The following is a 27,994-nucleotide window of genomic DNA, read 5'->3' on the forward strand; positions in this document are numbered from 1 at the left end:
CACAGTTCTCCAGATATCTTTTAAAGCCAGTGCAGAAAAACAAGCTTTTCTACATTATGATTCATTGATCTGTTTCATTACCTCTTTGGATGAGATGAATCTCACCTTAAAATGCTTCCTTTTCTCCATGGACACGGAAATGTGTGAGTAGCTCACTGCTTCACCACTAGAAGCACTTTTGTTCTTTAGTCTTCCCCTTCAAACAAGTACAACTAGACCCCTTCAGCTTGAATCCAGCCAACTGGGATGATGAACAGGGGACCGCCCGAAGTTACCAGTGCTGTTTGAAGTCACGCCCTTCTCTAGTTCTTCTGCTTTGCCTCTTTTAGGGTTTTACTTTGAATACAAAACATTCTTTTTAAGTCATCCCACAGTCATTCCCAACTAACTACTGAGCTTTGATATGATTTGTGAAAGTCTGAAAGTCTATCACTGGTTCTCCTTCAGAAGGCACTATGGGAGAAGATGCACTCCATAAATGCCCCTAATGTGCTCCTATTGCTAATGTGTCCTCAATTCACAGGATAAGGCTAGAGGCAGTTGGAAGCAATTCCCCATGAAATTTGCATATCATGGTTGACAAATTCCCACATTCAACTGTTTTGCTACACAACCATTTGTTTTGGATTCCACTTCTTGGTGATTGAGATACAGATGCAGATTTCCAAAATCTGTTCTACAGGCACCTTCCTCCGCTCATGGTTCACAGCCAGAACTATTGCTTGGACAAAGGTACTACTGCTGCTAGCCTGTGATCATCTGTATTGCTTTGTGGCTGGCACAGTTCTGGTCCTGCCCTCTTTCATACACAGCTGGGAGTCTCTGGCATGTACCAGGGACTGTGAGCAGGAGGCAGCTTGCAAGCAGACAGATCTTCTGTGGGGGAAGAGTGCTCTGGCATGTGGCTGACCGCCGTAGTATGTCACACATCTTGGAGGCCAAAAAATCCTTGACCTGTTTTACTCACTGCAACAAACATGACCTTAAGTAACTACAGCACTCTGTGAGGATAAGGGAGAAATTGTCTGTGACTGAAAGAGTTCTGTTCCCCTAAGTAGCTGCCCCAAAGAATGGCAGCATAACAGAACAAGTGCCTCCCCTGAACTACAGGACAGACTACAGCCAGTGGTTTGATCTCCCTCTGCAAAAAGGGAATCCTCTTAAGCAGAAGACAAAACTGAACCCAAGTCTCTCACATCCTAAATCAGTGCACTCACCACTTAGACCTTGAATAAAAATCAATTACCACCTCTGCTCCAGAACAGCAGTTTTGTGTGGCATCCAATCCTTTGCAGAGCTGCATCCAACTGCTTTCTCAGGGAAGCTGCAAAATGACATGGGTGACACTGTAATTTATGGCCTTGAGGTGATATGCTGTAATGGCCAGAAAAAATAAAGAGTTTAATATTCTGCTAGCCCTCCTGCCTCTAATTCAGCATCCTGTTGATCCTTACCAAATGAAGATCACTGAGGAAACAGGCAAAGAAAAGAACTGTAGTTTTAGGCAAACTTCAAAACTACTTCCTGAGGCTCAGACCGAAGGGTTCCTGAGCACACTCCAAATTACCACGTACGTCAGGACCACCTTCATTAAAACTTGGGGCACTTAAAAAGTTTCAGCATGCTCTGGTTATGCCAAACATGACCTGGACTTGTCAGACTCGTAGGTCTTGTGTTTTCCTAGTCCTACCGCGAGCATCTACATTCGCTCATTTCTATCCTACCTCTATCTTTAAAAGACTTTAAAAGTCTTTGCCTTTCCTGCCCACCTGCCCGCAGTGGAGCGGCACTGCCTGGCACCAGGCGGGCACTCAGCGCTGGCAGCACAGATGGCCGGGCAAGCCGCGGGGCACGGTGACACACCGGGGCAGCGGAAAGGAGCTCCGCCGCTCGTTCCCACCTCGCCGGCAGCGATCGCCTCCTGCGGGAGTCACCCCCGCTCACCTCCGGGCCGCGCCTTCGCCTCGCCCCCGCTCGGCGCCCACCGCGCCGCCCCCGGCCTCCCGCCCGCTGTCCGCTCTTCCGCCATCACCCCCGGACCGGACCGGACCCCGACAGTGACGGGGACTGGAGGGAGGGGGCGAGCGAGAGAGGGATGGAGCGGGACAGCTCCCCTCCGGGAGGGGCAGGAGTGAGGGATGGAGGGGGATAGCTCCCCTCCGGGAGGGGCAGGAGAGGGGAATAGAGTGGGACAGTTCCCCTCTAGACGGGACGGGAGGAAGGGAGGGATGGAGGGGCTCAGCTCCCCTCCGGGCGGGTCGGGGCGCCTCGCCCGCTCCGGCACGAGGGGCTGCGCCCTGTGACGAGCCCGGGCGCCGGGCGGCAGCGCGGCGGGGCGGGGTGACGGCCGCGGCTCTAATAAGGCCGGGGCTGGCGCTGGCCGAGGGCTGTTTGCCCCCGCCCGCCCCCGAGCATGCAGTGCTACTCCGGGCTGGTGCTGGCGCTGAGCTCGCTGCTGGGCGCCCTGGCGCTGCTGCAGCTCTCGCTGTACCTGCGGGTGCCGTCCCGCTACGGGAAGCACGAGGAGCGGCTGTGCCGGCCGCGGGGCCGGCTGCCGGCGCGCTGCGCCTGGTTCCTGCAGGAGCTGCCCTCCTTCCTGGTGCCCGCGCTGCTGCTGGCGCTGCGCAGCCCGCCCCGCCTCGAGCCGCTCGGCTGCCGCCTCCTCTGCTGCCTCTTCTGCTGGCACTACTTCTACAGGTACCGCCGCCGGGCGCGGCTCCCGGCAGCCTCGCCTCGGGAAACTGAACCAAGGGAAGCTGCGGGAACGGGCGCAGCCGGAGCCGGGCGGGCGGTGGGGCTGGGCAGGTCCCGGCGGCAGCAGCATCGCTCCCTCCCGAGTCGGCTGGCCGTCCGCGCCCCGGGACTCCCATAGCAGCGGAGGGACCGGCCGGGTGGGCATCTCTGTCCCGGCCCGGCCGCCGGGGGAAGGAGCAGGTGGTGCTCGGGCGCTTGAAGGAGGGGAGAGGATGGATGCTTTGAATAGTTCTCTTAGGGGGAGTAAAAAAAAAAAAAAACAAAAAAAAAAACGAAAAAAAAAAGAAAAAAAAAAACAAAAAAGGTGTGTGTGGGGGGGTCCTTAAGCTGAAGCAAAGGTTTGGATGAAACCCAGCCCAATATTATGTAAAGGTAAGTAGGAAGCACTTGTTGCGGGCAGGAGAAGCACCGCGTGTGCAGCCGTGGGAATTGGCGGGGATGGCCGGGAGCAAACCCCCGGAGCGCCGGGAGCCGGCAGCGCACGGCTCTGCCCGCGGCACCGCGGGGACAGCGCAGGGGCCCGGGCGTGAGGTGCCGCGGCAACAAAGTTGGCTCTTCGTGCTCAATTCGTCATTCTCACTCCACTACCGAAGTACCGATTTATGCTGTGGGGGGTTTTGTTGGGTTTTTGTGTTGTTTTTTTTTTTTTTTTTTTTTTTTTTTTTTTTTTTTTTTTTTTTTTTTTTATATGTATATGTTTTCTTTTTAGAAACCTGGTCCTGTCAGAGTTAACGAATGCTGTAACTCTAATTAATTCTGTATTTACTAATCAAGAGCTCAAAGAAATAGCAGAATTTTCATCCAGTGTTGGTGATAACTTTGAAGAGACATAGCTCTACAATTGTCACCCAGTTCTGCAGTCAGTGGGACTTGGTTCTGGAGAATATCACCAGAATCCATTTTCTGTTCCGCTTCCATTTTCTGTGGAGTTCTTTCATGAGAAAGTTGAATTTTGGTTATCTGTTTATGGAAAAAAAGGCTTTTTATTCACGAGTGGCAAGTGCACGTGAAAATGTTATGCTGATATGTAGTAAAGAGCAATGTAACTTCTGAGGCAAAACCTTGACATGATTTGCCATTTTTCTCCACTGTTCCTATATATGTTTTCTAGCTTGCCTTATAGAAATAGAAAACATTCTTGTGATACTTGATCAGGAATTATTATTTACTACTCAACCAAAGTCAATATACTGAAAATCCAGTTGCAGTATCTCTACAGATAGTTTACGGCTAGAAACTCAAGGCTGTTGTGGAGGAATTTAAAACAGAGAATGGTTTACAGTGCTGAAACACTATTTTAGACAGATATTTGTTATCACTGCCATTGTCTTTGCTGCAGGAGTCAGCTGGAGGACACACTCATAACGTATTTGGCTTCCAGAAAGCTAGATGTATTGATTATATGTAGTTATACAGAATTTAGTTTAATGCATTCTTTTATTATCAAGAATTTCTGATTGTTTGAGGAACACAACTATCAATGAACACCACTAGACAACTAAAAGAAATGTTACCCTACCATTATGCATACATCTACTGACTCTGTGGCTTCTTTTCCAAATTTACTGCTAGGCTTAGGCAAAAGCACTGCGTTTTCATATGTTTTCTTTCCCAGACAGTTCAGGGATCTTCTCATGTGTTGCTGGAGGATACTTCTTCTCTTGTAAAAGTAAAAGCCCTCACTTCAACCAAGCTTTTCCTTTCTGTATAAAACTTTTCTTTCCAATACAGCATATTACTCTAATATTATTCTCACACAGGGGCTGCACCCCCTTCTCACACAAGCCATCTGACATTCTGCTGAATCAATTAATATTTGAAATGTTGTATTAAATATTAATACTCTGCTTTTATGCAAAAGAGCAGCAAAATCACAAAATAGAAGTTTTTCTGGGTTTTGCCTGAAAATACTATAGGACAGGCAGGTTCTTTGAGGGATCCTTGGCAGAATGACCTTTGGCTGTGTTTGTGATTAGAGCCTTATTGATGACATTAAAGTTTCAACAATTAGCATAGCTAATGGTTATCTACAATTTCTAGCAGGTAGGATAATTTATTGATACAGAGAATTTTTTAGCCATTAGCATATCTCACATTTAAACAGAACTTGTGCAGCTTTCTTTTTTTTCTAGACTTTTTAGCTACTTAGACTTTTTAGCTACTTGGACCCTCTGAAGGTTGGGTCAAATTCTTAGCCATCAGTAAGTGACACAATAACTGTGACCTGGATTAAGCCTTTAACTAAGAGAATGGGATTTACTCAGTCCTTGGAGGAAGATGACAACAACGGAGGAGACATCCCTGACCACTGGGCAATCACAGGTTTTGCCATCCAGAATCAGCTCCAGTCTAAGCCTACCTGCAACTCTTGGGTTTTCCAGGCAGTATCTTATGGGATATTAGGCTTCCCTGTTCCATGCTGAGTGCCACCACATCCCGGTGACAATGCTGTTGGGCAAGCTGTCTTACTGCAGAGCTGAAAAAGGAGTAGAAGGAAGTGCATTTATGTATTGTGTGCACTTGCATATGATGGCTGTTTACCTATAAAATGATGTTGAATAAATCATAACACCATGTACTGAAGACACTGGATTAGAACGTTCCATTGCCATTCAGTCTTTGAAAAGAGGTTCAGTACTTCGACATAACAGTTAGGATCTATAGGATCTATTTTGACTTTTTAGGTTTTCTTTTGGTTTTGGTTTGTTGTTTGTTCGTCTGCTTTTTTTTTTTTTTTTTTTTTTTAAACTTGGAATAATCTAACAACAGTTTTAAATACTTTTGTGATTAAATTTGCAAGGATAATGAGTAAAGTGTTAAATCAATAAATAATAAAATTGCATTTACCTAATTGGTGTAGCCTACTGCATTTTCTGACTTCAAATTTTTGAAATGAATAAAGGTGTTCCACTCTTAATTATAAATGAATTTTGTTAATCAACTCCTACTTTTACTACTCATCATCTGGTATCTGTACTTAAGCATTCCCCTATGTTTGTATGAAACAGTTTATTTGTATATTGTTGCATAATTTAGTGACTTCTTTCTCTCCACAGGAAAGCTTTTATAACTCCTAATTTTGTCTCATCTACTATAGCAAACATACATGAGGAAGTTTTCATTAGAGGTATGCTCAGAATGACATTATAGTCCATAATGGAGAAACACATTGGCAACTTGCAGTTCAAAAGACTGCTGTGTTTAGCTACTCTACCTTCCTTTATGTTCCAGCCAGCTGTCTTGCCCCAGTAGCTTCTTTTAGATCAAAGCACATGTTTCAGATTAACTTCAAGTCTTTATCTGAAAACCTCTGAGAATGAAAAATCCATCCTTTTTTTAATGTAGAAATCCAGTGTTTTCGTTGGTAGTGCTCTCTTCTGAATTCTTTTACCCTTACTAAAACATGTTTAAAATGTCTTGCTTAAATTTGCCTGGTCTTGATTTTCTCCCAGTGGGCCTTGCTCCTTCCATCCACCCTGTGCTAATTTAAAGCACTCCACAGTGTCCTTCAGTATTTTCTTGCCATGATATCACTTACACGGTACTGGATCATGTTTTAATTTGCTTGTTACAGAGTTGTCAAATCCTCTGTCAGCATCAGTTTGATCCAGATAATATAGGAGCACATGATCGTATTTCTGGTGCATTAATTACTGCCCATGATGTGGCTGAATTTATGGGTTTGTGGTGGATTTATGCCAGATATAGGGGAACAAGACATTACCTGATCTGACACAGAGTTAGAGTAGTGCAGACACATGATACTTCATCCATCATGAAGCTAGTCAGGATAAAATTACCTTTTCATAAATTTAGGAACAGGTTTAAGCCAGCATAATTAACTTGTTCTGCTTTTGGAAGTGGTGTCAAATAGCTACAATATTTTTTTGTTTGAATGGAAGTATTCTAAACTGGATTTATAACATCACTGAAACACAGCAGATAGCCCTCAATGCAATTTTTTCTCCCCCTCTTAGTCCTCAGATGATTTCTGTGGCTCTTTTCCCCCATCTCCTTTTTTTTATTAGTATTTTTTAATATCCTCATTTTAAAATAAAGGAATCACTGTGTGATGTATAATATAGTACCAGAGTTGTAGTAGCATGTCTAGAGATAACATTACTTTCCTGTTCCCCCATCCTACTCAGATGTTTACAGACTGGGAGAGTGCTTTTCTGTTTGGAGTCATAGAGGGACACCCTGTGTTTCCAGGCTACTTAGAACACTCTGGAGCTGGTGTAACCCGGATTGTAACCAAGGTTACAATCTATTGCTCCTTAGGAGTGGTTTTTGTTTATATCTCTGTATTTCTTTCCTTTTAAAACAACTTTTTTTATATGGGCACACTGCTTAGAAATGCTGTCCTGCCCACATTAGTAGTCATTGGTTGTCTAGAATTTGTCCCATGAGCCGCAAAATCAGTGGCAATTTTGTATTTATTGTCAGGTTCTTGAGGAATGCGCTGGAGGGTTGAAAGGGCCATCCCAATCCTATTCGGGAAACTGAGTTAACGCTGATGGTGCCTCATTGACAAGGACTTTAGAGGACCTCTCTGCTTGCCTACAGGAGTCCTGTGAGCCAGTTCTGGCAGGTGCTGTGCCCCGGCTAGCCCAGTGCTGGCAGAGAAAGGAGATGGTCACCTGGGTGCTGGCTGCTGCCAGAGAGCCAGCCCTGCCCTGGTGCTGCCCGCGGCTCTGTCTGAGGGGGCTCAAGGGGGCAGCGCATGGAGCCGGGAGAAGTCCCCCCATCCTGCCCTGCCCGGTGGCCGTGACAGCAGGACGCTTTCCGCCTTTCTCGGCCGCCGCTAGGCAGCAGCCTCTCTCTTCGTGGCGTTCAGGGAGGGATGAAGGCAGGCAGGCTGCTGCCGAGGGGAGGAGAAGCAAGGCAGGAATCCCAGCCCCGGCCTCTTCGGCTGCTCTCCTTGCTCAGACAGCTCTTTGTGTCTCAACGCGCACTTTATTAGCACAGCGTGGCGTGAATCTCATCACATTCAAATGCTCTTTGGTGCTAAAGGCAACGTTCTTAAAATCGGAATTCTTTGGAATCTGACAAAAAATCGAAAGCTGAGTTTTCACGTCTGTTTTCAGTAAGCTCATAGCGTCTTCTCTTTCATTAGGTAGGTTCTGTGATGCTAGGGGCCTCCAAAAGTGATGGGGTGGGGAGGCAGAGAAAAGGAAGAAGAAAGTGAGAAAAGAAATGACTGCCAAGTCTGCCATCTGTATGTGCAATCTCTGTGGAAAGCCGGTCACGAGCTGAAAATGATGAGTGGCGTAAGACGTACCCACAGGAACACTTCTTGTGATAAATGACTTACAAAGTATTTGACTTGGAAATGTAGTTCGTGACACAGCCTTTCCTGCCGGAGGGGCCGTGCTGGGAATGCCGGCGGAAGCCCTCAGGCGGCCGGGACAAACCCCTTTGCTGCCTTTCCATTTTGCAGTCTCCAGCTTCAAAAACCAAAGGTGGGAAACATAGCATGAGGCAATGAGAGGAAGCCTTTGCAATCCAGCTCCATATAAATGTTAATGCTGCGTTTCTCTTGCCAGTGCGGAAGACAGAGTGGTGAGGGAGCAGAGGAGATGCCACCATGCACAGTGGCAGCGGGGAAGGCTTTGTCCCACTGATTTACAAAGATAATTCTGAAGACGGAGGTGTAAAGACAGGTGCTGCATTTGCCCCTTCTATGCTGCCCTCAATAGCTGGGGCACAAGCAATTTAAAGAGGCATTTCAGTTTCAACGACCGCCTAGAATTACATTTACTCCTTCATTTTCTTCTCTTGCAACTTTGTTTTCCATCAAGTCAAATTCTTGTTTTCTATTTTACTCCGTTAATATGTTAACAAACCAAGCTGCTGTCTTCATTTCTGAAGTGCACTGAGGCGAATCTGAAAGATACTAAGCAAAGCTGCTCTTTGAGACGCAGCTGGATCCCCACAGTCCTCTGACTGGAGGTGACCCATTTGATGCACCTGAAGTTGGCTTTATACAAATTAACATATTGCTAAAAAGATCAGGGAACCCAGAATTTTGTGGCAAGAGAATGAGAAAAAAGGAGCATTTGAAAATTGCATCCTCACATAAGTTTTTAACACTTCCTTTGGCCAGTTCACCTCTCTCTGGAATTAAGCTGGAGGGGAGAAAGGAAAAGGCTCTTGCATTCCCCCGGCTCTGCAGAATGCAGGGTACCTGCCTGTACTGCCTGGTTGGTCAGGCAGGTGCTGTGTTTACCTGGACATACTGGCCCTTTTTTCAAGTAGGAACACCTACTTTTGACCAGTAAGAAAAGCAGCTCAAGCCTCCACAGAAATGCTGAAGGAAGGAGGCTCCAAATGAGTAAGTAATTTATAAATTATTTTGCTCATAATTTTTAGAGGTATTCTGTATTTGTTCATACAGAGTTTCAGTTACGTTTTTTGAAATATGAAGTGGATTAACAGAAATTAGATTAAGTTTGAAGGATATTTATATTGAAGTGGTACTGTCCTTGCTAATAGTGAATATAACCAGACTAGATAATAACAACCAGGTCCAATAGATCCAACCCAGAGATTACTTTTTCCCCCACAGAAATAGTTGTTTTATTATTTGGTCTTAGAAAGTTACCATTATTAAGTGCCCATAACTAAAGACATTTTTATTGTTGGCCTCTTGAAACCTCTATAATTAACCTTCCAATACAAAATCTGCAGGTATTTGACAAGTAACAAACCCTGTTCTCTTTTCCTTCACCTTGATGCTTTGGAATAGACCCTGACCAGATTCCTTTTGGCCTTCACCAGATACACAGTAGCACATTTGCATCCTCTCTCCTGCTGTTTGGCCTTGGCAGTAGTTCTAGATCTGTCAGCAATATCCCTAACAGAGGCTGGCCATTTGCTCTGCCTCTTCTATGTATTCCTTACTCCCCAGTCATCCTAGTGAATCATAATTCATCATCCCAGCTAATACATAATTTCTTCTCTTCCGTGAAAATACTAGATTCATTTTTATCCAGGTTCCTCAAATTACTGTATTAATAGCCAACGAAAGCCTCATATGCTTTGCCTTGGAATTGTAAAATGTTCATGTACCCAGTGCTGGTGTGGAGTTTACTTCCTTGCAGTCTTCTTTAGCATTATGAAATACCTTCCTAATTCTGCTCTCAAAACAGAATACTATCTGATTGTGTTCCTAACAATTAGTGCAAAATAATCCTATGTATACACTCTTTTTCCAAGGGAAAGTGGGCTAACATTACAGAAACCCATAATTTTTGCCCAGCCCAAATTCTGCCCATGTGATTTTTCCTTTTGTCTCCTGGTCTGGAAGATTTTCTGCAGAGAGAACTTAAGACTTTTATCTTTCTTCACTTCTTTCCAAGACAACATGCCTCTTAGGAGTATCTTTATATCTGATGCTCATTCACTTGTGCTGTTTTGTTATTACCAGGCAGCTTTAAATGCACTAAAGGAGTATACATGCCTGCTCTGGGACCTCACTGTAGCTCTTAATTATAAAATGACTTGGTGGGTGTCAGTGCAGCTGCTCTGCAGTGAACTGTCCAAACTGCAGTTCCAGGGCAGACACCTGAGTCCCAGCCACCAGGACATCACCAAGGTACAAGAAGGTTCCTCTGATCTCACCTATATGATGTTTGAGCCCACCAAGAAAGTTAAAGCACTTGCTGTCCTATGAGCTTAAATCCTTATAGGATGATAACATTCTGAGCTCCAAACTCCACTGGGCTTTGGTAAGACTGGCAGGGATGTAAGCATCTGGATTTGCATTACCACATTCTCAGTGTTGATATCAGAAAAGCAGAGTTATAACAGGTTATACTAAGACAGAGGCAGAAAAAAAATTAAATTATATATAGGAGTTTCTGTAAATATTTTTCCTTGAAAGTAGTAATGTTTTTACCAAAGAAGAAAATTATTTGTTTTAATCATGAGATGTCTGTAGTAGGCCCTTATTTGGGCTAGTCTTTTAAGTAGGAAATAGAAACCAAGAGAAAAGTGTTAAGGTCTATTCCATATGCTCAGTGGGAAATTTGTGATGGATCTTGCTCCTTCAAGATCCACAAATCTGAATTTTCGATTTCTTAGCATCAGAGAGGCAGCCATTATGGAGGAGGTAGGAATTTTTTACTAAGCCAATGAATATTGTTTAGCAAAAGGACACACGTCAATAGCCCCTTTGTATAACCAAAAGCTTATATAATTAGGTAATTTGCCTGTTCTGTGGAGCTATGTTAAGCATAATAAAATTGTGAAATAACATCCTAATAGTATGATTATAAATCAGTGTCCATCCCAGACATTGCATATTTCCCTTGGTGGAAGTTATATTCTCAGTATCTCCTTCAAAATTAGTTTTGGCCAAGAAAGGTTATGATAAAGAGATACTTTCAGACTTAAATTAAGAGACAGTTCTTAAGTTATGCACCTCGAAGTGTCCTTCTCTGTCCAGGAATTGATTTAAACATGGCAGGTGAATTGATCAGTAGGGTGATCCTTACTGAATTTGTTCAAATAAGTAAAATCATGTATGTCTACACTCATTTAAATGTAAGAGCTACGTTACTCTTTGCTGACCACTCAGCTGACATCCTAATTATTTTTGCAACATCTTGTTACAAAAATAGCATTGGGATCTTTTTGTTATAAAACCCAAAAAACCAAACAAATTAAAACTGAGTCAAAATATTTCATGTAGGGAAATGGGAAAAGGTAGCTCATAAGAAGAAAAACAGTATATTTTTTACAGGTACAAATTTATTTTAAATAATTTTTTAGCTAAATTCTACCTGGCTGTGAACTTTTGAAGCACCAGTTACTACCGTATTTATAGATAAGGATGGGCAGAAAGTTTCACCATTCTTAGGAAGGTGTATCCAAATGTGACCTTCAAAAACAATGAAAAAAGTCCTGTTTGAAGGAAGCTGGAGGTTTGACCTCCTCCTTCCTAACTACCCTTTATAAACATATAATAGAGTAGCAACACCCACAGTCAGCTTTAGCCAGGGAGAAGACACCATTTTGCTTACAACAGCACTAGTGTTCACCAGCTTAATCCAACATTAATCTGGGAGACTGCCTCCCAGAAATGGCTCTGGAAAATGTCCCCTTAACAAGGTTGTCTTCAAGGAGATGTGTTGTCTGCTAGAGAAAGAGGGTTTGCCTAGGGGAGATGCTAAGGAACAGATCAGTTCCCAGGCAAGACTTTGCTGCAGCAGATCCTGAGGCAGGGTAATGACCTCTTGACATACTGGTAGAGATGGGCTGCGTGACTTTCCTACAAAGCCAAGTCTCCTTGATCTTGGTAGTCATGCCATCATTCAGGGTGGGCAGGAAGGCTACAGAGAGCTCTGGATAAGTTGGCTGGGCTGCCCAAAGAAGAACAGTCGCATCAGCATGGTCTCCTGCTACAGATGCACATGCAAATGCCTCCAGAAGCAAAACTTTCCAGTGACTCCTGTTCACACATCTGGGGTAGGACAATGCATGGACCTCTATTAAACTTCTGCTGCTCCTGAGAACAGGAGAGGAAGAAATACTGAGAAATGACAGAGAGGAAGAGAAGTACTTACATTATGCCGTTGAGGGGTTTTTTGCCTGTTTGCTTCTCTTTAGAACTTTAAAAAAAAAAAAAAAAAAAAGAAGAACCATTAAAGCATTCACATTTCAAAACTTGGCCTAGATTAAGGTTACTAAAGTGAGACATGTCTCTGGCTCTTCCCAGGGAAAGCAATTTAAACTTGGCGGAGTTGTCTGAGAGATGCGTTTGTATCTGTTCAAACATAAAGGTCGTCAGCTAACATTTTTAGAGTCTGTTCCTCTGGTTCATCTGAGGCTATAAGCAGGACCACAGCACGTGAGCCTGCAATCCAGCCAAGTATGCTCTAGGCTGGCACTGTAGGGACAGAGCAAGACTTTTCTGGCTGCTAGGATAATCAACAGGGAAGAAGTGGTCTCCTAGCTGGAGTTCTGGCAACGTGGATTAGGAAAAATACAACTTGTCTTGAATGCAGAGAAATAAAAGCCACTGTGATATTTGCAGTCAGAGCTACAAGGTGGGAAGAGATAGAAAAGTTAGGTGAAAGACCACAGGAAGAGACAAGTAGGAGAGTTGTTAAAAACAGCTAGGGCAGTAGTGGGGCAGGAGTGAGAAGAAATGGGAAGGAAAAGGTCATGATGTAAGAGGGCAATATCCAGGTATCAGGAGACAATACTGACACTGTGGAGGGATTCACTCACGAGCTTTCAGTGTTAGGAAATCTTTTGACATATTTTGCAAGGAAACAGAGACAATTGTGACTCAGAATCAGCCCATGGCAGCTTTTCCTTAGGAAAAAAAAAAAAAAGGCTTCTGAGTGTTCTGATTATTTTAATGTAAGCACAAACTCAGGATCTGACCTGGTCACTTCAAATTTTGTTCCTCTCTGTGTGTATGCACTGCCATGAGTGCCATGAGAACATAGAGGTTCAGTATGTTGGCTGGATATAATCTGACCAAGATTTAACGTTGAATAAGGGTAGATTACCATTTGTCCGTCTTCCTTTGATCATTTCTCAGGCCCACAGGGACTATCTGGTAAGTGCAGATCCATGCATCCTTGGATTTTGTGCCAGTTTTTATGTAGAAGCATCCTTCTGTTCTGCTCACGATCTCAACCTCTGTGAACTCTTAGAACTCTCTGCTCCAGCAGAGCAGGGAACTTTTTGAAGTGCACAGCATAATGTCTGATTAAGTTACTCTGGCATGTATTTCACACTTTTGGCAGACTCACACAGTTTAGCAATAGGAACAAAGTGATCTGTTTTCATAAATATCAAGTGATTATTTCTGAAGAAGGAAAGAGGGAGATACCTTTGGCTGGCTAAGGCTTTGACACACTATTGCTTAGATAAAACAACAAATCTTCCCATAACCTCTAAGTACTGTTGCCCTTTAGATGCTATCAAGTAGTAGAAGTAATCATGAAGCACTGTGAGATCTGCACATTTGTCATCACCACAATCCATCTAGTCAAGTTGAACTTTAATCCCCATACAAGTAGTCTGTCCCCTAATCCCCATGAAAGTACAAATCTGGACCAAGTTTAATTAGGGTTTCAACTGTGATAGCTGGCCTGGTGCTGAGTTCATCAGAGCTTCTCTGCCCAAAATATCACTATGTTCCCATTCCCAGGCAGTTCCTGGCCACATACAGTCCTCAATTTTTCTTCTCATTCCTGATGGGCATTTGTCCGGTCTGTCCTTAACAGTTGCTGCTTATTGAGATTCCTAGTATGTCCCAATGTTTCACTGCCTTTCCCTAATATCTAAGCTGCATTTTCTATACACTTGTTCAGGCCTGTTGCTTCTTATTGTGTTCCCAGTTGACAAGGAGAATTGAGTCCTTGAGTCCTTTCTTCTTTGCAGGAGCTTTTAATACATTGCAGATTGTTATGCCTTCCACTGGTTTTCTCTTAGTTATTTTAAAGAGTCCTGAGTCCTTCAGTCTTTCTTCATGTCACTCTTCCTAGACCACAGTTGTTTTTCTTTTGGCTGCTTCCACTTTGTCTTTTGTAGAGAGCTGGATGGAGTATCATTTAAGTTCCATTAAGTATCATTTAAGTTCAAGTTCCTACTAATGGCATGAAATGGGAAAGATTACCTCAGGTGGCTCCAACAACACTTCCATTCCCACAACACATTTTAACATTTCTCATTTTCACAATAGTCTGACATCAGTGGCTCATGCTCAGTTTGCTACCTACCAGCATGCCCTCTCCTATCCAGCCCATTTTTCAGCTTGTCTTTTACATTTGGTCTTAACTAAGTGTACTATTTTGCCACTGTCTTTATTGAATTGAATCAACAGTTTTAAAACTATCAAACAAGTATTTCAAGACTATTCTATACTCTGGCCTTCATTCTTGCTGTGCTCAGTATCTCTCAAAGCTGTGTCAACCACAAACAGTGCAAATATTTTTTTCCCTCAGAGGCATAATATTAATGAAAAATTTCTGAGCGTTACCAGAAAAGTCTTTTGCACAAAACCTCCCTGAAAAAAAATCTATCTAGTTTGATAGTAAACAATTATTAACTATTCCTTGATATATTTTTTCAATCGGTTTTGCAATCACTTACATCCTCTAAACCAGGAAACTCCTAATTACTTATAAGTTTGACATGTGAGACTGTGTAAAAAAATCTAAGGTCAAGACACAGGACATTGTCTGCTCCTACCATCCCTGTCTTATAATATATCAAATTTATGTCAGTTTCTTCACTTAACAAACCTATTCCATGAAAATAGGGTTACCTAAGCTACATACTGAAATGTAAGTGCCTCCTGCTGTTGCAGATACACAGGACTGCATCAAAGAGGCTGCTGTTACTGCTCCATCAGGAGTCCATCAGGCTGCACATTCTGCACTCCACTAACTTGGCTGTGTAGTGTCTGAGGACAAACTGTGAGTTTGCAGGGGATGGGACTTAATTCAGCAGGGATCTGTACAGGGACATATTCCCTTTACTCTCTTAGCTCCACTTTACCTCCTTTGGCTATGAAAAAGTACTTTAAAAAAAAATCCCTTTCTTTCTCATGAATATGCCCAATTCGACAAGGGATGGTGAGAAAGATATTAATATCTGGTTCATCTGGTTCTTGTTTCAGGGCAGTCAATCAATTCTTCCCTTTGTTTAGTTAAGCTCTCATTCTGATCTCCCTTCCACAAAACAAAGAAAAATGAAAAATATAAGTGGCTGGGCAATAGCAAATGAAAATAAAATTATATTTTAAATTAAGAATATTTCAAACCTCTTTGGTATTTGGACCAAAATAAGAACACTTAAGAAACAAATATGCTGATAAAAATGTATACTGAGTGTAATTTTTTGTTGGATTATGACTTGCTGAGGCAGCTTGATAGTGAACCAAACCCAACAATTCTGTTCTCGGTGTCCCTTAAAAAATGTATAATAATTGAAGTACAGTGTTTTGATCTTCTATCTGCAAAAACAATATGATGCTTTTCATGACTGAATGCCTTTTTACCAGAAGAATTCTACCTTGTTGGTTCTGCCTGGATGCTGGTAGTCACTGGGAGACACTAGATTTTTCAGTGACATTTTCAGACATAATGGAGGAAAACCAAGAGGAGTAATGAAGTAATTTATAAACAAAATTGCAAAACAGTTTTGAAACCTGGCTGCTGTTGCAGTGAATTTAGAAGAGCAAAAATTTTTGCCTTGGAGTCAAGCCTACACAATTCTTCTCTACTAATTAAAACCAAATACCCTTTTTAAGGTTTTATTCCTTTCCATCTTCCTAATTTGTTTTTCAACCACTTACATTTTATTAAATATAGCACATCTAATAATATCTATATGCAATATGAAGAGCACTAAGCTTTATCCATAGACTGTATTTGTCCTTCTTACTTTGCTTAATGCACAGCATGCTTACAATTTATATCAACCAATGAGGCATCTAGAACTGACTAGTTCTAGATGGTCACAATGACTAATTCAGGTGTTTATAATGTTGGAACTGAGTGTTACATAGCTCAGATTCCTTAAATTTAGGCAAGGTTAAATGCATCAGGTTTCTTTGTCTTCAACGATTGACAATGATACAGAAGCACCATTTTTAGCCTTTCCCATCAGATACAAATGCTTTTGAAAATATTTTTTCCTATAACCCCCCTTTATTCAAAGGCAGATGTAAGAAACTGAGCTTCTCTGACCTGTCACCAAGGTTTCAACCTGAAGTCTGTTTTTAGCTCTGTGGCCACAAGTCAAGTGCAGTTGCTGATTCCTTTGACTGTTCTGCAAATGCTGTGACCCTTGGTGTCAGCCTTCCTGGCACAGCAAGTACCTCTCTGGAGTTTTGCTCATAAATGCTGGTGCAACTGCTAATCTATTCTAGGGAGCTTATCATCTTTGAGAAGTTCGGTTTGCATAAAATGTTAGATGAGTCATGAGCCATTATGAAACTCTGAAGGTGTCACACTGGATTAGAGAAGAGGTTCCTCACAGTCAGCACTCTGTCTTGGCAGAAGCTAGTGTCAGATCATTCAGAACAAAGTGCAGTAAATGGTGTTCAGTTGTCCTCAGCAGCTGCTACCTTCTGCCTCTCTTCAATGGAGTATAATATACCCCCTGAAATACAAAAATTAATATTAAATCCAAATCTTTGTCTTCTCTTTATTAAAGAACCCACCTTTGTCTGTATTTTTTGATTATCTCCCTTCTCCCAGTCCTACCTAGCTCTTTACTTCCATGTTTTTTCTATATTATATTTAGCAGAAATTTCATTGCATTCAAACTAAATTCCTTTCAGTATCAGGGCAACTATTGGTCACAGCTATTCAGCTCTCTCAAATTAATTATTCTCTACTATTGTGTGTTATTTTTTATCTCAAATAAGTTTATTCTTATACTCAGTACAAGTTCAGCAGCCCCCGTGGTTCAGTATGGCAGTCTCTTAAAAGTCTCTTCTCATTTTGCCATGAAATCCTACTGCATTTCTGATGTCTTTGCATTAAATCAGTGCTGCCAGGCCTTCTCTTTCCCATTTTCTTTCTTCTCAAGAACTCCTTGAAACCCAAGTCTTCATCCAGCCCTGGACCTGATACTTAGAGACCACAAAGAAAGACTGTCCCTACAAACAGGCTTCAGGGTGGATGAATCTTGGAAATGAACGACAAACATCCCAAGGATAGTAGATTGAGCCAATTTTTAGATAGAATCCTCAGAAATGAACCTGATATGGCAGGTTTAGTATTGTTTTATACATCTGAATCATAAGATTTTTCAATCATACATCTATCTTTCTTATTCCTTAAATTATAGCCATCAAAATTTGTTCAAGGACCTTTGGAGGAACATGGAAGGAGGGTATTTTGCATGTGGAAAGATATTGCTGTCTTGGAAAGGAGAGCTCATTCTAACTTTGTTTTTTTTTCATCACTAGATAAATAAACCTTCACAATGAAAATAAAAAGGTAGTTCTCTTGCTCCCCTCACCGACTCTGTTCAGTGATTTAAGATGAGCTTATAAACTGGGCCTCAGTCCAGGAAGTGATTACAGTTATCTGATGGTTTCACATTGTCCCAGTGATGCAGGAATGAGGAACATTCCTGCCCCAGTCAGGAAATATGCCCTGCAGCTGGGATCATTCAGTGGCACTCACAGTCACTGCACACCCCTTGCGCTGGTGGGCTCTTCAGGCAGCTCTGGCTGGAGCTCTGGCTTTTTTCTGAGCTTCAGAAAAAGAGCTCAGCTCCTGAATTTAAAGTTTCCTTACACCAGGAGATGAGATACAGCTGCAATACAGGAGATGAGGTCTGCTGTCTGTCCTGCATCTGCAGTGGGTATTGCCAGAGGCTTAATGGGCAGTCCATGATTCCTGCCTGCCAGCACTGCTGGTGTGTCACCTGGGTGTAGCCCAGATTTTGTTCTCAGTCTGTGACAGAGCATGTCTCACTGTGCAGACCCTAACAAAATGGTCCACCCTGCACAGTACAAATAGCCACTAATAACCTACTTTTCATCTAAATATTCCTGGCTGATGATGTTCTCAGACTGCTGCAGGGTAAGTGGGGAAGGGTAAAGCATCTCAGGGTAGGATGTTGAGGAGAGGAATATGACAGGTGAGGAGTTTCTACCTGCATTGTGATGCTAGGGCATCTGTAGAAATCTTGATGAAGGAGAGCTAAAATGCTGAATTTTTCACTTTTGAAAGTATTTTGGAGTATTTTGTTTTACTTTTGTTTTAAACTGATAGCAAATTAGCCTGCTGCATGGAACTGAACATTTACCCATCACATTTGTTTCAAGCCAGTCTGGGATAACTGGAAATTTTTAATTTGCCACAGGAAAATTAGGTGCCAGATTGTGTACTGGTGTGGACTTCTCCTATAAATATTCAGCGAGAATTAGTGTAACACAACTCAAAACCAGTAAAAGTTTAAAATTACCTCAGAATGCATTTAACCTACAAATAACCTACAGAATGGGGCTCAGAAAGTATGTGCCAACTAATCAGCAGCAGAAGTCTTTGGGACATCTAGTTTGACATCCATAACTCTCCAGAATAATTAGAAGCTCTTTGAAAGGGATCACAGCCACCCCAAATAGAAGTCCATAATGTTTGTGAACTTGAGCCTTTGTCCAAGTGGTCAGGTATGCCAAGGGTGCCAGCAGCTCCCCAGTAATGTGATGCCAGTGACAGCCTACGGTGTTAATTGTTGGTGCAAATAGAACTGGTCTGTGTAATCTCCTCAGGTTTAAACACCCATGTTGCCAATCTGTGCATAAGACAGATCAAAAGTAAACCCATGATTTGATAGCAGGCCAGTCCTTTCATGTCTGACTGGTCTGTAGTTGGTGTAACACAAATCACAGGGTTTTTCTTATCACCTGAGATACAATTATTTGTACAAATGAGAAAGTGAAAACAACCCCATAAGGAAGGAGGTGCAGCAGAGTCCAGAGAGGACTCTACTTAGAGAGGTCTTTGTTTGAGAAGGTACCAGTAGAGTGGTGAGAACTGCAGACAGCACCTCAACAAGGAGTTTTCAGAGAGTCAGAAAAGGCACTCCAGCATGGGCCCTCGATGGAGCAGGATGTCTCACCCACTGCATGACCCCTGCAGCAACTGCATAACACCCACCTCTCTGTGGAGGGTATTTCAGTGTCAGCTCAGTGTACACATGAGCTGGGAGGGCCCTGAGGGCATCACCCTCATGGGAGGGCTTGGCTGCACACCCTGCCCTGAGCCACCAGCCCTCCTGACCTTCTGTATGTCTGGGTGGGATGAGTAAAGAACCAGAGTACATGGAGCCCCAGCCATGGGGAAGTGGTTCTCAGTGGTTCTCAGTGGTTCTCAGGTTCTTTGGCATGTTGGCTCATCCTCACCAGGGATTCAGGGCAGGCCCTGCCCTCCACGGTCCAAGGAGAACCAAAAATCCCTGCATGGACTCAGAGCATTCCTGGCCAGAAGAAGTCCGTAACTCTCTTCTGGAAGCTGGCCAGGGCCACAGGGGATGGGCCAGTGCATTCAGACCATGCCCCAGCACGAGTAGGACAAAGCTGGGCTATGGCCAGCACATGCTTTCAAGGAGAGAGGCACCAGATCAGCCCCACCTTACAATCCTCCTGCTTCCTAGTCCTTTGTTCAGAAGGAGGCCTGGTGGCAGAGGCATAGATGGGCAGACACAGCAGGAGGCTGGTGGCCCACAGGGCTGGAGGAAGCCAGGTGTCCTCCATTCTTGCACCCTTGCTGCCCCAGGTGTAAAACACCTTGAGTTTCCAAGTGACAAGTGAGCTGTTACTGTCTGAAATACTGCATCTGGAGAGGAGAAGACATAGCAGGAGCATAAACATCTCTGACTGACAAGCTGTTGGAGGACTGACAATCTACTCTTAGTCAATTATGGTAACATTTGTGAAAAGATTTCCACCTTCTGTGGAAAGAAGAGCAAACCTATACTTCCCCTGGGTTTAGGTGAGAGTCTCTGGAGTTTTCAAGAAGCTGGACTAATACCTTTAAGATGAAATTTGATGCAATGTCAAATGATTTTCTCTTCAAAACCTGTTCTTTTGGAAAATTAATGATGGGGAATAAAATGAATAATTCATTACTCATTCATTTAAAAAGAAGCTGTTGGCAATGGCTTAGTCAGATACAGTGCCTTTGGCTGGTAAAGATAATAAAGGAGTAATGAATTAGTCATCAATACTGCAACGAACGTAAAAGGTCAAATTTGTCATTGGACTAAAACCAAAAGGCCAGATTGGCTCTGTTTTTCTAAAATGGTGGTCTTCAGGCCCCCTTTGATATTCACATTGCAAAATATTTCCAGCAGAGCTGCAGACTCTTCCATGGAATATTTAAACCTCTAAAAAGCCCCTGCTTTATCTCTGTTGCTTTTACAAATCTCATCAGGAATAGTTTGTGCACCCTCAACTAGCCATGTAGTACAATCTGATACAGAGAATTGAATCTGGCCTCTGGTTTTACAGACCACAGAGACTTCCTTGGGGAATCTTTCCACAACAAAGATTCTTGGATGAAATCCTGACTTGGACTGTCCAAACTGCTATGAGGCAGGATTACAGTGATGCCAGGATTTTACTACCTCAACAACTAAACAAAGCTGGTGCCTCCTGGCTCCCCTGCCATTGTACTTTTACTTCACATGCAGATTCCTTCTGTCCTTAGTGCACTCCATGGCAGAGAGGTCTGTGGCCTCCTGTTACTGCAGGATAAGTCACCTTTCAGGGGTGTATAACCTCTATTCTGCAACAGCAACACCAGGAAGCAACATGGAAACAATCAGTTTTTCTGGGACCTGAGAAACTTTCGTTTGCATCAGCTGCAAAAACTCAGAGGCTCTTAAACCTGACTGGTTTTGGCAAAGGATAAAGCAGTGCCAGTCCTACTTGAATATGCTGTATAAATTCACCTCCTAAACTCACTTTGTGTGGTTTACATCATTCCCTCTTCTGTACAATTTGTTGTCTTAAAGCCTGCATTTCCAAGTTTCACACTTTTTCTCCTAACTCTTGAGGTCGAATTTGTCAATATGACTTCAACAACAGATCAGAATTCTTCAGCTGACCTCGCCTACTCATAACTCCAAGATCACATTCCCAAAGGGCAAAACCAGTGATTATTTGAAACATTACTCCAAAGAGCATTACTTTCCACTCTGTAATAAATATGAAAAAAAAGTGATGGCAGTATCTGAAGAATATTTTCCATACCTCTTACATTTCTCTTTCTTTAAAAATTTTTAGCATTTCTGCATCACAGCTGCCTTAATTGCTGGAAATACATCTTACCTTGCTTTGGAAAGCAGTGAATACATTAACATGTTGCTGCTTGTACTCTGCTTACTCACTTCCAGACATAGTATGATTTAATCTAGATTTACAATATTATAACATTTTATGCCTCAGCTTGCTTAAGGTGACACTGGTAACATGGGATGTGAACTACTTATCAGCAATGCTTATATACTGGTATGATGAGCACCATCCAAAGCCCACGAGGGCAAAAGAAAGAAATTAAGAGTGTAGATTTTACCACTTACAGAACTTAATTGGCCAGGTAAGAAAATACTTACTAAAATGAACATAACTTCTTTGTTTCAGTCTGTCAGGGATGATGTGGATTGTCCAAAGGGTTAAGAGGGATACTCCCACCTGAAGCAAACATATACATAGATTAAAACTATACAAGCACCAATTATTTGCTTACGTAGATGTTAATGCTACTGTTAGTACAGCTGCTGTCTAAGAAAGCTCTAGGTGCTGTAACTGCATGGAAATCTTGGTGCATAGTATATTAAACTCAGGCTGTAGCTCTTCTTATTTTAAACAGAAGCGTGAAAGCATGGAGGGGAGGAAGGGACTGGAGGCAAAGCAGCTCCCCAAGAAGGGCAAAACAGTGCTCTGACATTGAACAGGACAGAACAGGACAGAGCTGTTGTGTGTTAGAGATGCATGGGGGTCTCTTTCTGAATGAAGTGGGAGAGGCTGGGAAAGGGGATTACATTTTAGGCTGTGTACTGCAGGGAGTGAGAGAGCCAGAAGGGTCTCAACACTGCCTTGAACTCCACCACGGGTTAAAGCCCTCAGTAAGTTAAAGCCCTTCTTGTAGTGGAATCAGGAATGTCTTTCCATAACAAAGCTACTCCAGGATGCTAGATAGGTTGCTCATTTGGAGAATCACTATTGCAATGGGTACTGCCCCTCACAAACATCAGTGATGTCTGAACATCATTGTCCCCATGTCCCTCTGCAGCAACCAATCTTTGCTTGGTCCACTGGAGCATTAAATCAAGTTTTAAAATGAAATTGCTGTTTGTGGGCACGAATCCCTCATTTTCACCATGCGCAGAGAAAGGTACAGAGACATTTTCAAAGCATCAGTGAATCTGAATGAGCTTTCTGACTTCCCAGCTTGTGTGCAGTCCTGAAGGACCAGAAAAAGATGCATATCTGTAGGATTTCATGTTCCCATTAATTGCTGATCTTGTATTGTTGCAGTTATTTTCAATTTTTTTGTCTTTACTGACCTATTCTCTACTTTGTGCTTTGTTCAAGTTTTTTTCCTTACAGCAGAGAAATTGCAAATACAATGTTATCATGAGCAATGTGCTGACATTTTTTTCTTATCTACCTTAGGACATTTATTTACCCTTTCTTCACTAGAGGCAGACCTTTCCCACTGCAATTGCTTTTCTTTGGCATGTTATTCTGTATCTATAATGGCTTCCTCCAGGGGTACTACCTGATTTACTGCGCCGAATATCCAAACGATTGGTGCACCGACATCAGATTTACATCAGGTAATTACAGCTGCAGGATTCCCAAGATCTAATCTCCAAGCAATTTGTAAGCATTTTGAATTATGTCCTAATCTTCAGTGAACATGTGAGTCGAATCTGTTGTGATGGAAATCAGCATAAGACCTGCCTGCTGGCCCAGATAAAACAAGTAAATGTGCAGTAACTTTTTTTTTTTTTTCTTTTTTTTTTTTTTTTTTTTTTTTTTTTTTTCTTCTTCTGCTAGGCAGACACCTTTGAAGGTATATGATGTTATGTGTTAGTCTCAAATGACGAGCCTCCTTTTACTGACATCACTCCAGAGCCTCCTGCTGCTATGGGCCATGGAGATGCAATCTCAGGGCCCAGGTGCATGGGGGTGTGCCCTTGCTCAGCCAGAAGCGTGCACCCAGCAGTGGCTGTGTGCGAGTGCAAGCTGTGGCTTTCTCTTCCCTGCCGGGGAGCCTTGCACTTGGTGCAGCTATTCTGAGCGAGACAGAAAAGGAGGGCAAAACCTCAGCATGAATTAGGCTTTAGGGACAAAGAGCTCTTTTTTCTCGTGAAAGGCACAGGGGAAGATTAGCGATCAGGCACAGTCTGGTTGTATGTTAATGCGATTCCTTTATATTCTGTAACTTAATAGCCTAGCTGGATTTCACCCTGTAAAATCCTTCAGAGAATAAATGAACAAGAGCAGTTAGATGGCATTACAGATTTGGTACTGCGCAGAGAGTGTTTATTAAATGTAAACATGGAAATGAGGATTTTGAGAAACGTGGAGGTCTGAGGAAATGTTTTGGATACAACAAGCACAAACTAACCAAGGTACTCTCTGTACCCTGTTCCAGACCATGCATGCAAACTCAGTCTTTTCAGACAGCATCACATACTAAAAATTCTGGACATTGTTTAGTAAGACCTCCCATACCCAACACAGAAAACACCAGATCACCTAACTTGTATGATAGATAAAACATATATTTAATGTGAGAAAAAAAAAAAAGGAAAATCAGAATTAGCAGTATTTGAAATATTAAAGAAAAATCAAACAGTATATTCTTCCTCTACAGACCCTTACCGACTTTCTGTTGCTATTGGAAGTGTTAAGGTTTTATCAGCATTTAGTCTTTTCTCCATACATTGTAGTGCACACACTATTTGTTTTCTTGCTTTCCAGTCATTGTCAGAAGTGGATGTCTCAGTGTCCAATGTGGCATGAAATGTAGGGCATGCCACCTGCAGATTTTCTCAGTCAGATGCCTCTGGTTTTTCAGTTAAATAGAATCTGGTCAATGGATCACTCTGGCCTGATAATGTCAGCATCCTTCAGCAAGTACCTGCTTTCCATCCATGCCCATAGCTCTGTCCAGGCAGCCTCACTGGCAGTGGACTGAGAGGTGCTGAGATATAGATTCCTTTCTTGGCTCCAGTGATGTGCTGGATAAGTTTGTGTCTCTGTGCTTCTCTTTCCTGAGCAGTAAAATGAGGGTGTTATTGGTACTTGTCTACAGCTCAGTGTTACTCTGCAGTAATGTCCACAGCTGTGGCTGGCTGTCATCAGCTGTGCTGTCCATGGGGTACTTTGTGTCCCCCCTTGAGTATTCAACAAATGGTGACTATGGCCACCTGAGAAGTTCAGCTGGAAGTGCTCTGGTGTCACCAGTCACCTGTGCTTCTCCTGTTCAGTAGCCTCCTTGGTAACAATGCATCTTTTGACTTGAAAAAGAATCCACCCACCTCACATCACGACCCCTATCTGTCTGCTGCAAAGCCAAACCTTACACATGAGCTTGATTAGGGACATCTAGACAGAGCAGTCGTTCTAATCCATTTCTTGTTGGTTTCTTAGGCCTCCTCTTATTTCTGCTGGGAATGGGAATCAACATTCACAGTGACCTCCTGCTGCGCCAGCTGAGGAAACCCGGGGAAGTCACTTACAAGATTCCTCAAGGTATATTCTTTTCCCCACTTCCTTGAAGGAAGTAGGGCAGCAGAATAAATCATGTTTTCTGACTGAATTCACAGGAAATGATAATAATGGCAGAGAAGCTGGTCTGGCACAGGTACTTCGTTCAGCTGAAGGGACTGGTGTGAGCTGGCTTGCAGCAGCAGCAAGAGTATCTGGAAAACATGAACTGTGAGGAGAGATTTTAGAAAATTGGCTGGTAATTCTGAGAAATTAAAGTGAGACACAGGAAGAGGATTTTAACTTTGCAAAAGGCAGCTGCAAAGAAGGAAATAGGCTTCTCCATGCCCAGAAAGGAGTAGTAGTGGACTTCTTACTGTGCAAAAACTGGATTCAAAGTGTAAACTTTAGGAGAAAATAATAACACCAGGGATGTAAGGTGCTGAATTGCCTTTCCAGGAAATGTCTAGCTCTGTAGACCAATATAGATGGGGATCCAAGAATTTCTTGGGCTTGGTACTGACTCCTTCTACTGGCTTGTTATGGATGGTGATATGTCTCTCATGGAGTTTGTCACCTTGAATGTTTACCTGCCTCTTGTAAATGTTGCAAAAAACTGAGACCCAGATTTTGCATTCCCCAAAGGTGGTGAAGTTGCAAAATATTTTTAGGGCATAAAAAGAATTTACTAATGCTAATTATTATAATTTAAATCTAATAATGGTCTTTCTTAAGTTATTTTCCAAATGAAAATAAATGATGGTGAAAGCGCTGGAAATATCTGCGTCAGAACCCCCCTTGATTCTTGTATTTATACAAGAATTTCAAGCAAGATCCCCCTTTGGCATGGCTCCACTGGCTTCAGGGAAGTGTGTTTAGGTTGCTGCTAGGGGTTGAACAAGAAACAGCACATATTCTGCTGCTGACTTTATGCGAAAGAACCTTCCATGTGCAGGAGATGACTGTAAAATTTAAATATTTTGTCTGTTGCTGCAGGAGGACTGTTCACCTACGTTTCTGGAGCCAACTACTTTGGAGAAATTGTGGAATGGTTTGGTTTTGCCATTGCAACCTGGTCCCTACCAGCCTTCGCCTTTGCGTTTTTCACTCTTTGCTGCATTGGTCCACGTGCTTATCACCATCACAGGTATCAAACTGTTCCTTGCCATATGCTGCTACTTCCTCTTTGAATGCAGTTTGCAAAGTGCCAGGAAGGAGCAGAGCCAGGGTTTGGGATAAAACTGAAGTTTAATGCCATGCACAGGAGGTGTATTGGCCCATTTGAGTGAGGCAGACAGTCACTGGACCCCCTGTCAAGTGGGCCTGGCCTGACAGTCATTTCATCTGACATGAGCTGCATCAGTGCTCCCACCCTGCTAAAGCCTCTTTTTACTCAGCCTCATAAATGTGAGCCTTTCCTGAGGTTCCCCTTGCAACCTCTGCGCTCCTTTGGAGTAGATATGCTCTGAATTCCTAAAATTTCTACTGTAGGCCTATTAGAACCTTAACAGTATTATCAGTTAATTAAATAACCAGGTGTGGTTTCCAAACTGCTCTTTTGCAGAGTAACACACCGAGATAACAAAGAAAGGCAGCTTGGGGCAGTTTTAAGGCTCCTCAGCTGATCTGTATTGAAACTGTGCAGTTTCCCTCTATGTATGCAGGTTCACTGTCTTGCTTATTTTCTTTCAGGTACTATCTCAAGACATTTACGGACTATCCAAAATCAAGGAAAGCCTTGATTCCTTTTGTTTTTTAATGATTGAAATATGGACTCTTTGTTTTATTTTTATAGGATTTTTTTTTTCAATTCCTAGTTTTAATGCTAGGTCTGACTATAATTCATTGTATAGATGATAACCCAAGATTGTAAGAGACTATGGAAGTTCTTGTTTTAACTAGAGGGGAAATTGCAGATAGCTGTGGGCAATAAGACTCCCCAAAAAACATATTTGCTTCTCAGAAAAATAAATATGTAACTGCATTGACATCAGAGAAGAAACATTGGCTAAATATTGTTGCAGAAAAGTGGAAAGTAACCCCATTACTTTGGAAGAAGTCTTCAGCAGCCACTCCAATTTACAGCATTTCTGCAATTGCTTCTTCCTGCCTCCATGCTGTAGCACGTGCCCCTGCTCTGCTGGCAGTGCCCTATGTGTTGCCACACTTTAAAACAGAGAATGGGTCTCATTTGCCCCCCCAAAATTACTCAGCCAGTTATTTTTCATCTAAAAGCCATCTTAACTCCCAGAAACACCAAGTAACAAGAGGGAACTGGTGCTGGCACAGGGCTGGGAGCAGAGCGCCAGGGCACAGAGGTGAGGTGAGGTACACGGAGATGGAAGCTGGCACTGACAAGCACAATGTCTGTGTTCCTTCCTTAAGCATTACTTTCCTCACTGTCAGATGATTAATCTTCAGCCATCAGGGTTTGTTTTTTAAGTGTACTTTGTTATAGCAATTGCCGCTCCATTAGCATTTCTTTTCTCTTGCAAATCCGGATCTTTTTTTCAGAATAACAATTTTTCCACTCAAAACCACTCAGTTGCTGTTCATAAAAAGATTTGAAATGGTGATGTATGACAAAAATTACAACAAATAAAAAACTCTGTGTTGAAGAAAATGTTCTCTGACACTGGCAGTACATTTTGTCTGCAGAGAATATTTTCAGATACTCTTATTAGGAAATGATGCAGAAATATTACTGAATTTTTACAAAAAGACAGAATGCCTTTTCCCATTTTCGGGGTAGTTGGGAATTTTCAAAAAAAGTATCATTAACCCCAATAGGAAGAGATGTCCTCTTGGATGCTGACACTTTTAGTTAACTTTTAGAGCATAAAATCCTGCTAAGAATTATGCTGAGTAGCTAAAAAGAAAAAGACCAGACTGCACACATGAAACATATGACCTGCTGTTGGAGTAACCTGATTGATTGTATGCAATTTCCTCCAAAACACAATAAATTTTATGTTAAACAACAGAGCTGTGTTAGCCTATAATTTAGTGTTTGCAGAAACAAGTCTC

At 42.5% G+C, this 27,994-nt stretch overlaps 1 protein-coding gene across 1 annotated transcript; it reads left to right on the plus strand.

The window, feature by feature from the left end:
• The first annotated feature begins 2,413 nt into the window (after nt 1-2,413).
• SRD5A2 (steroid 5 alpha-reductase 2) lies at nt 2,414-27,940 on the plus strand. The gene is made up of 5 exons (XM_066314369.1): nt 2,414-2,697; nt 22,922-23,085; nt 24,911-25,012; nt 25,964-26,114; nt 26,660-27,940. The coding sequence occupies exons 1-5, from the start codon at nt 2,414-2,416 to the stop codon at nt 26,724-26,726; spliced, it is 768 nt and encodes a 255-aa protein (XP_066170466.1). The 3' UTR covers nt 26,727-27,940.
• The last annotated feature ends 54 nt before the right edge of the window (nt 27,941-27,994 follow it).

This window comes from Sylvia atricapilla, chromosome 3 (assembly GCF_009819655.1).
Source record: "Sylvia atricapilla isolate bSylAtr1 chromosome 3, bSylAtr1.pri, whole genome shotgun sequence".
Lineage (NCBI taxonomy): Eukaryota > Metazoa > Chordata > Aves > Passeriformes > Sylviidae > Sylvia > Sylvia atricapilla.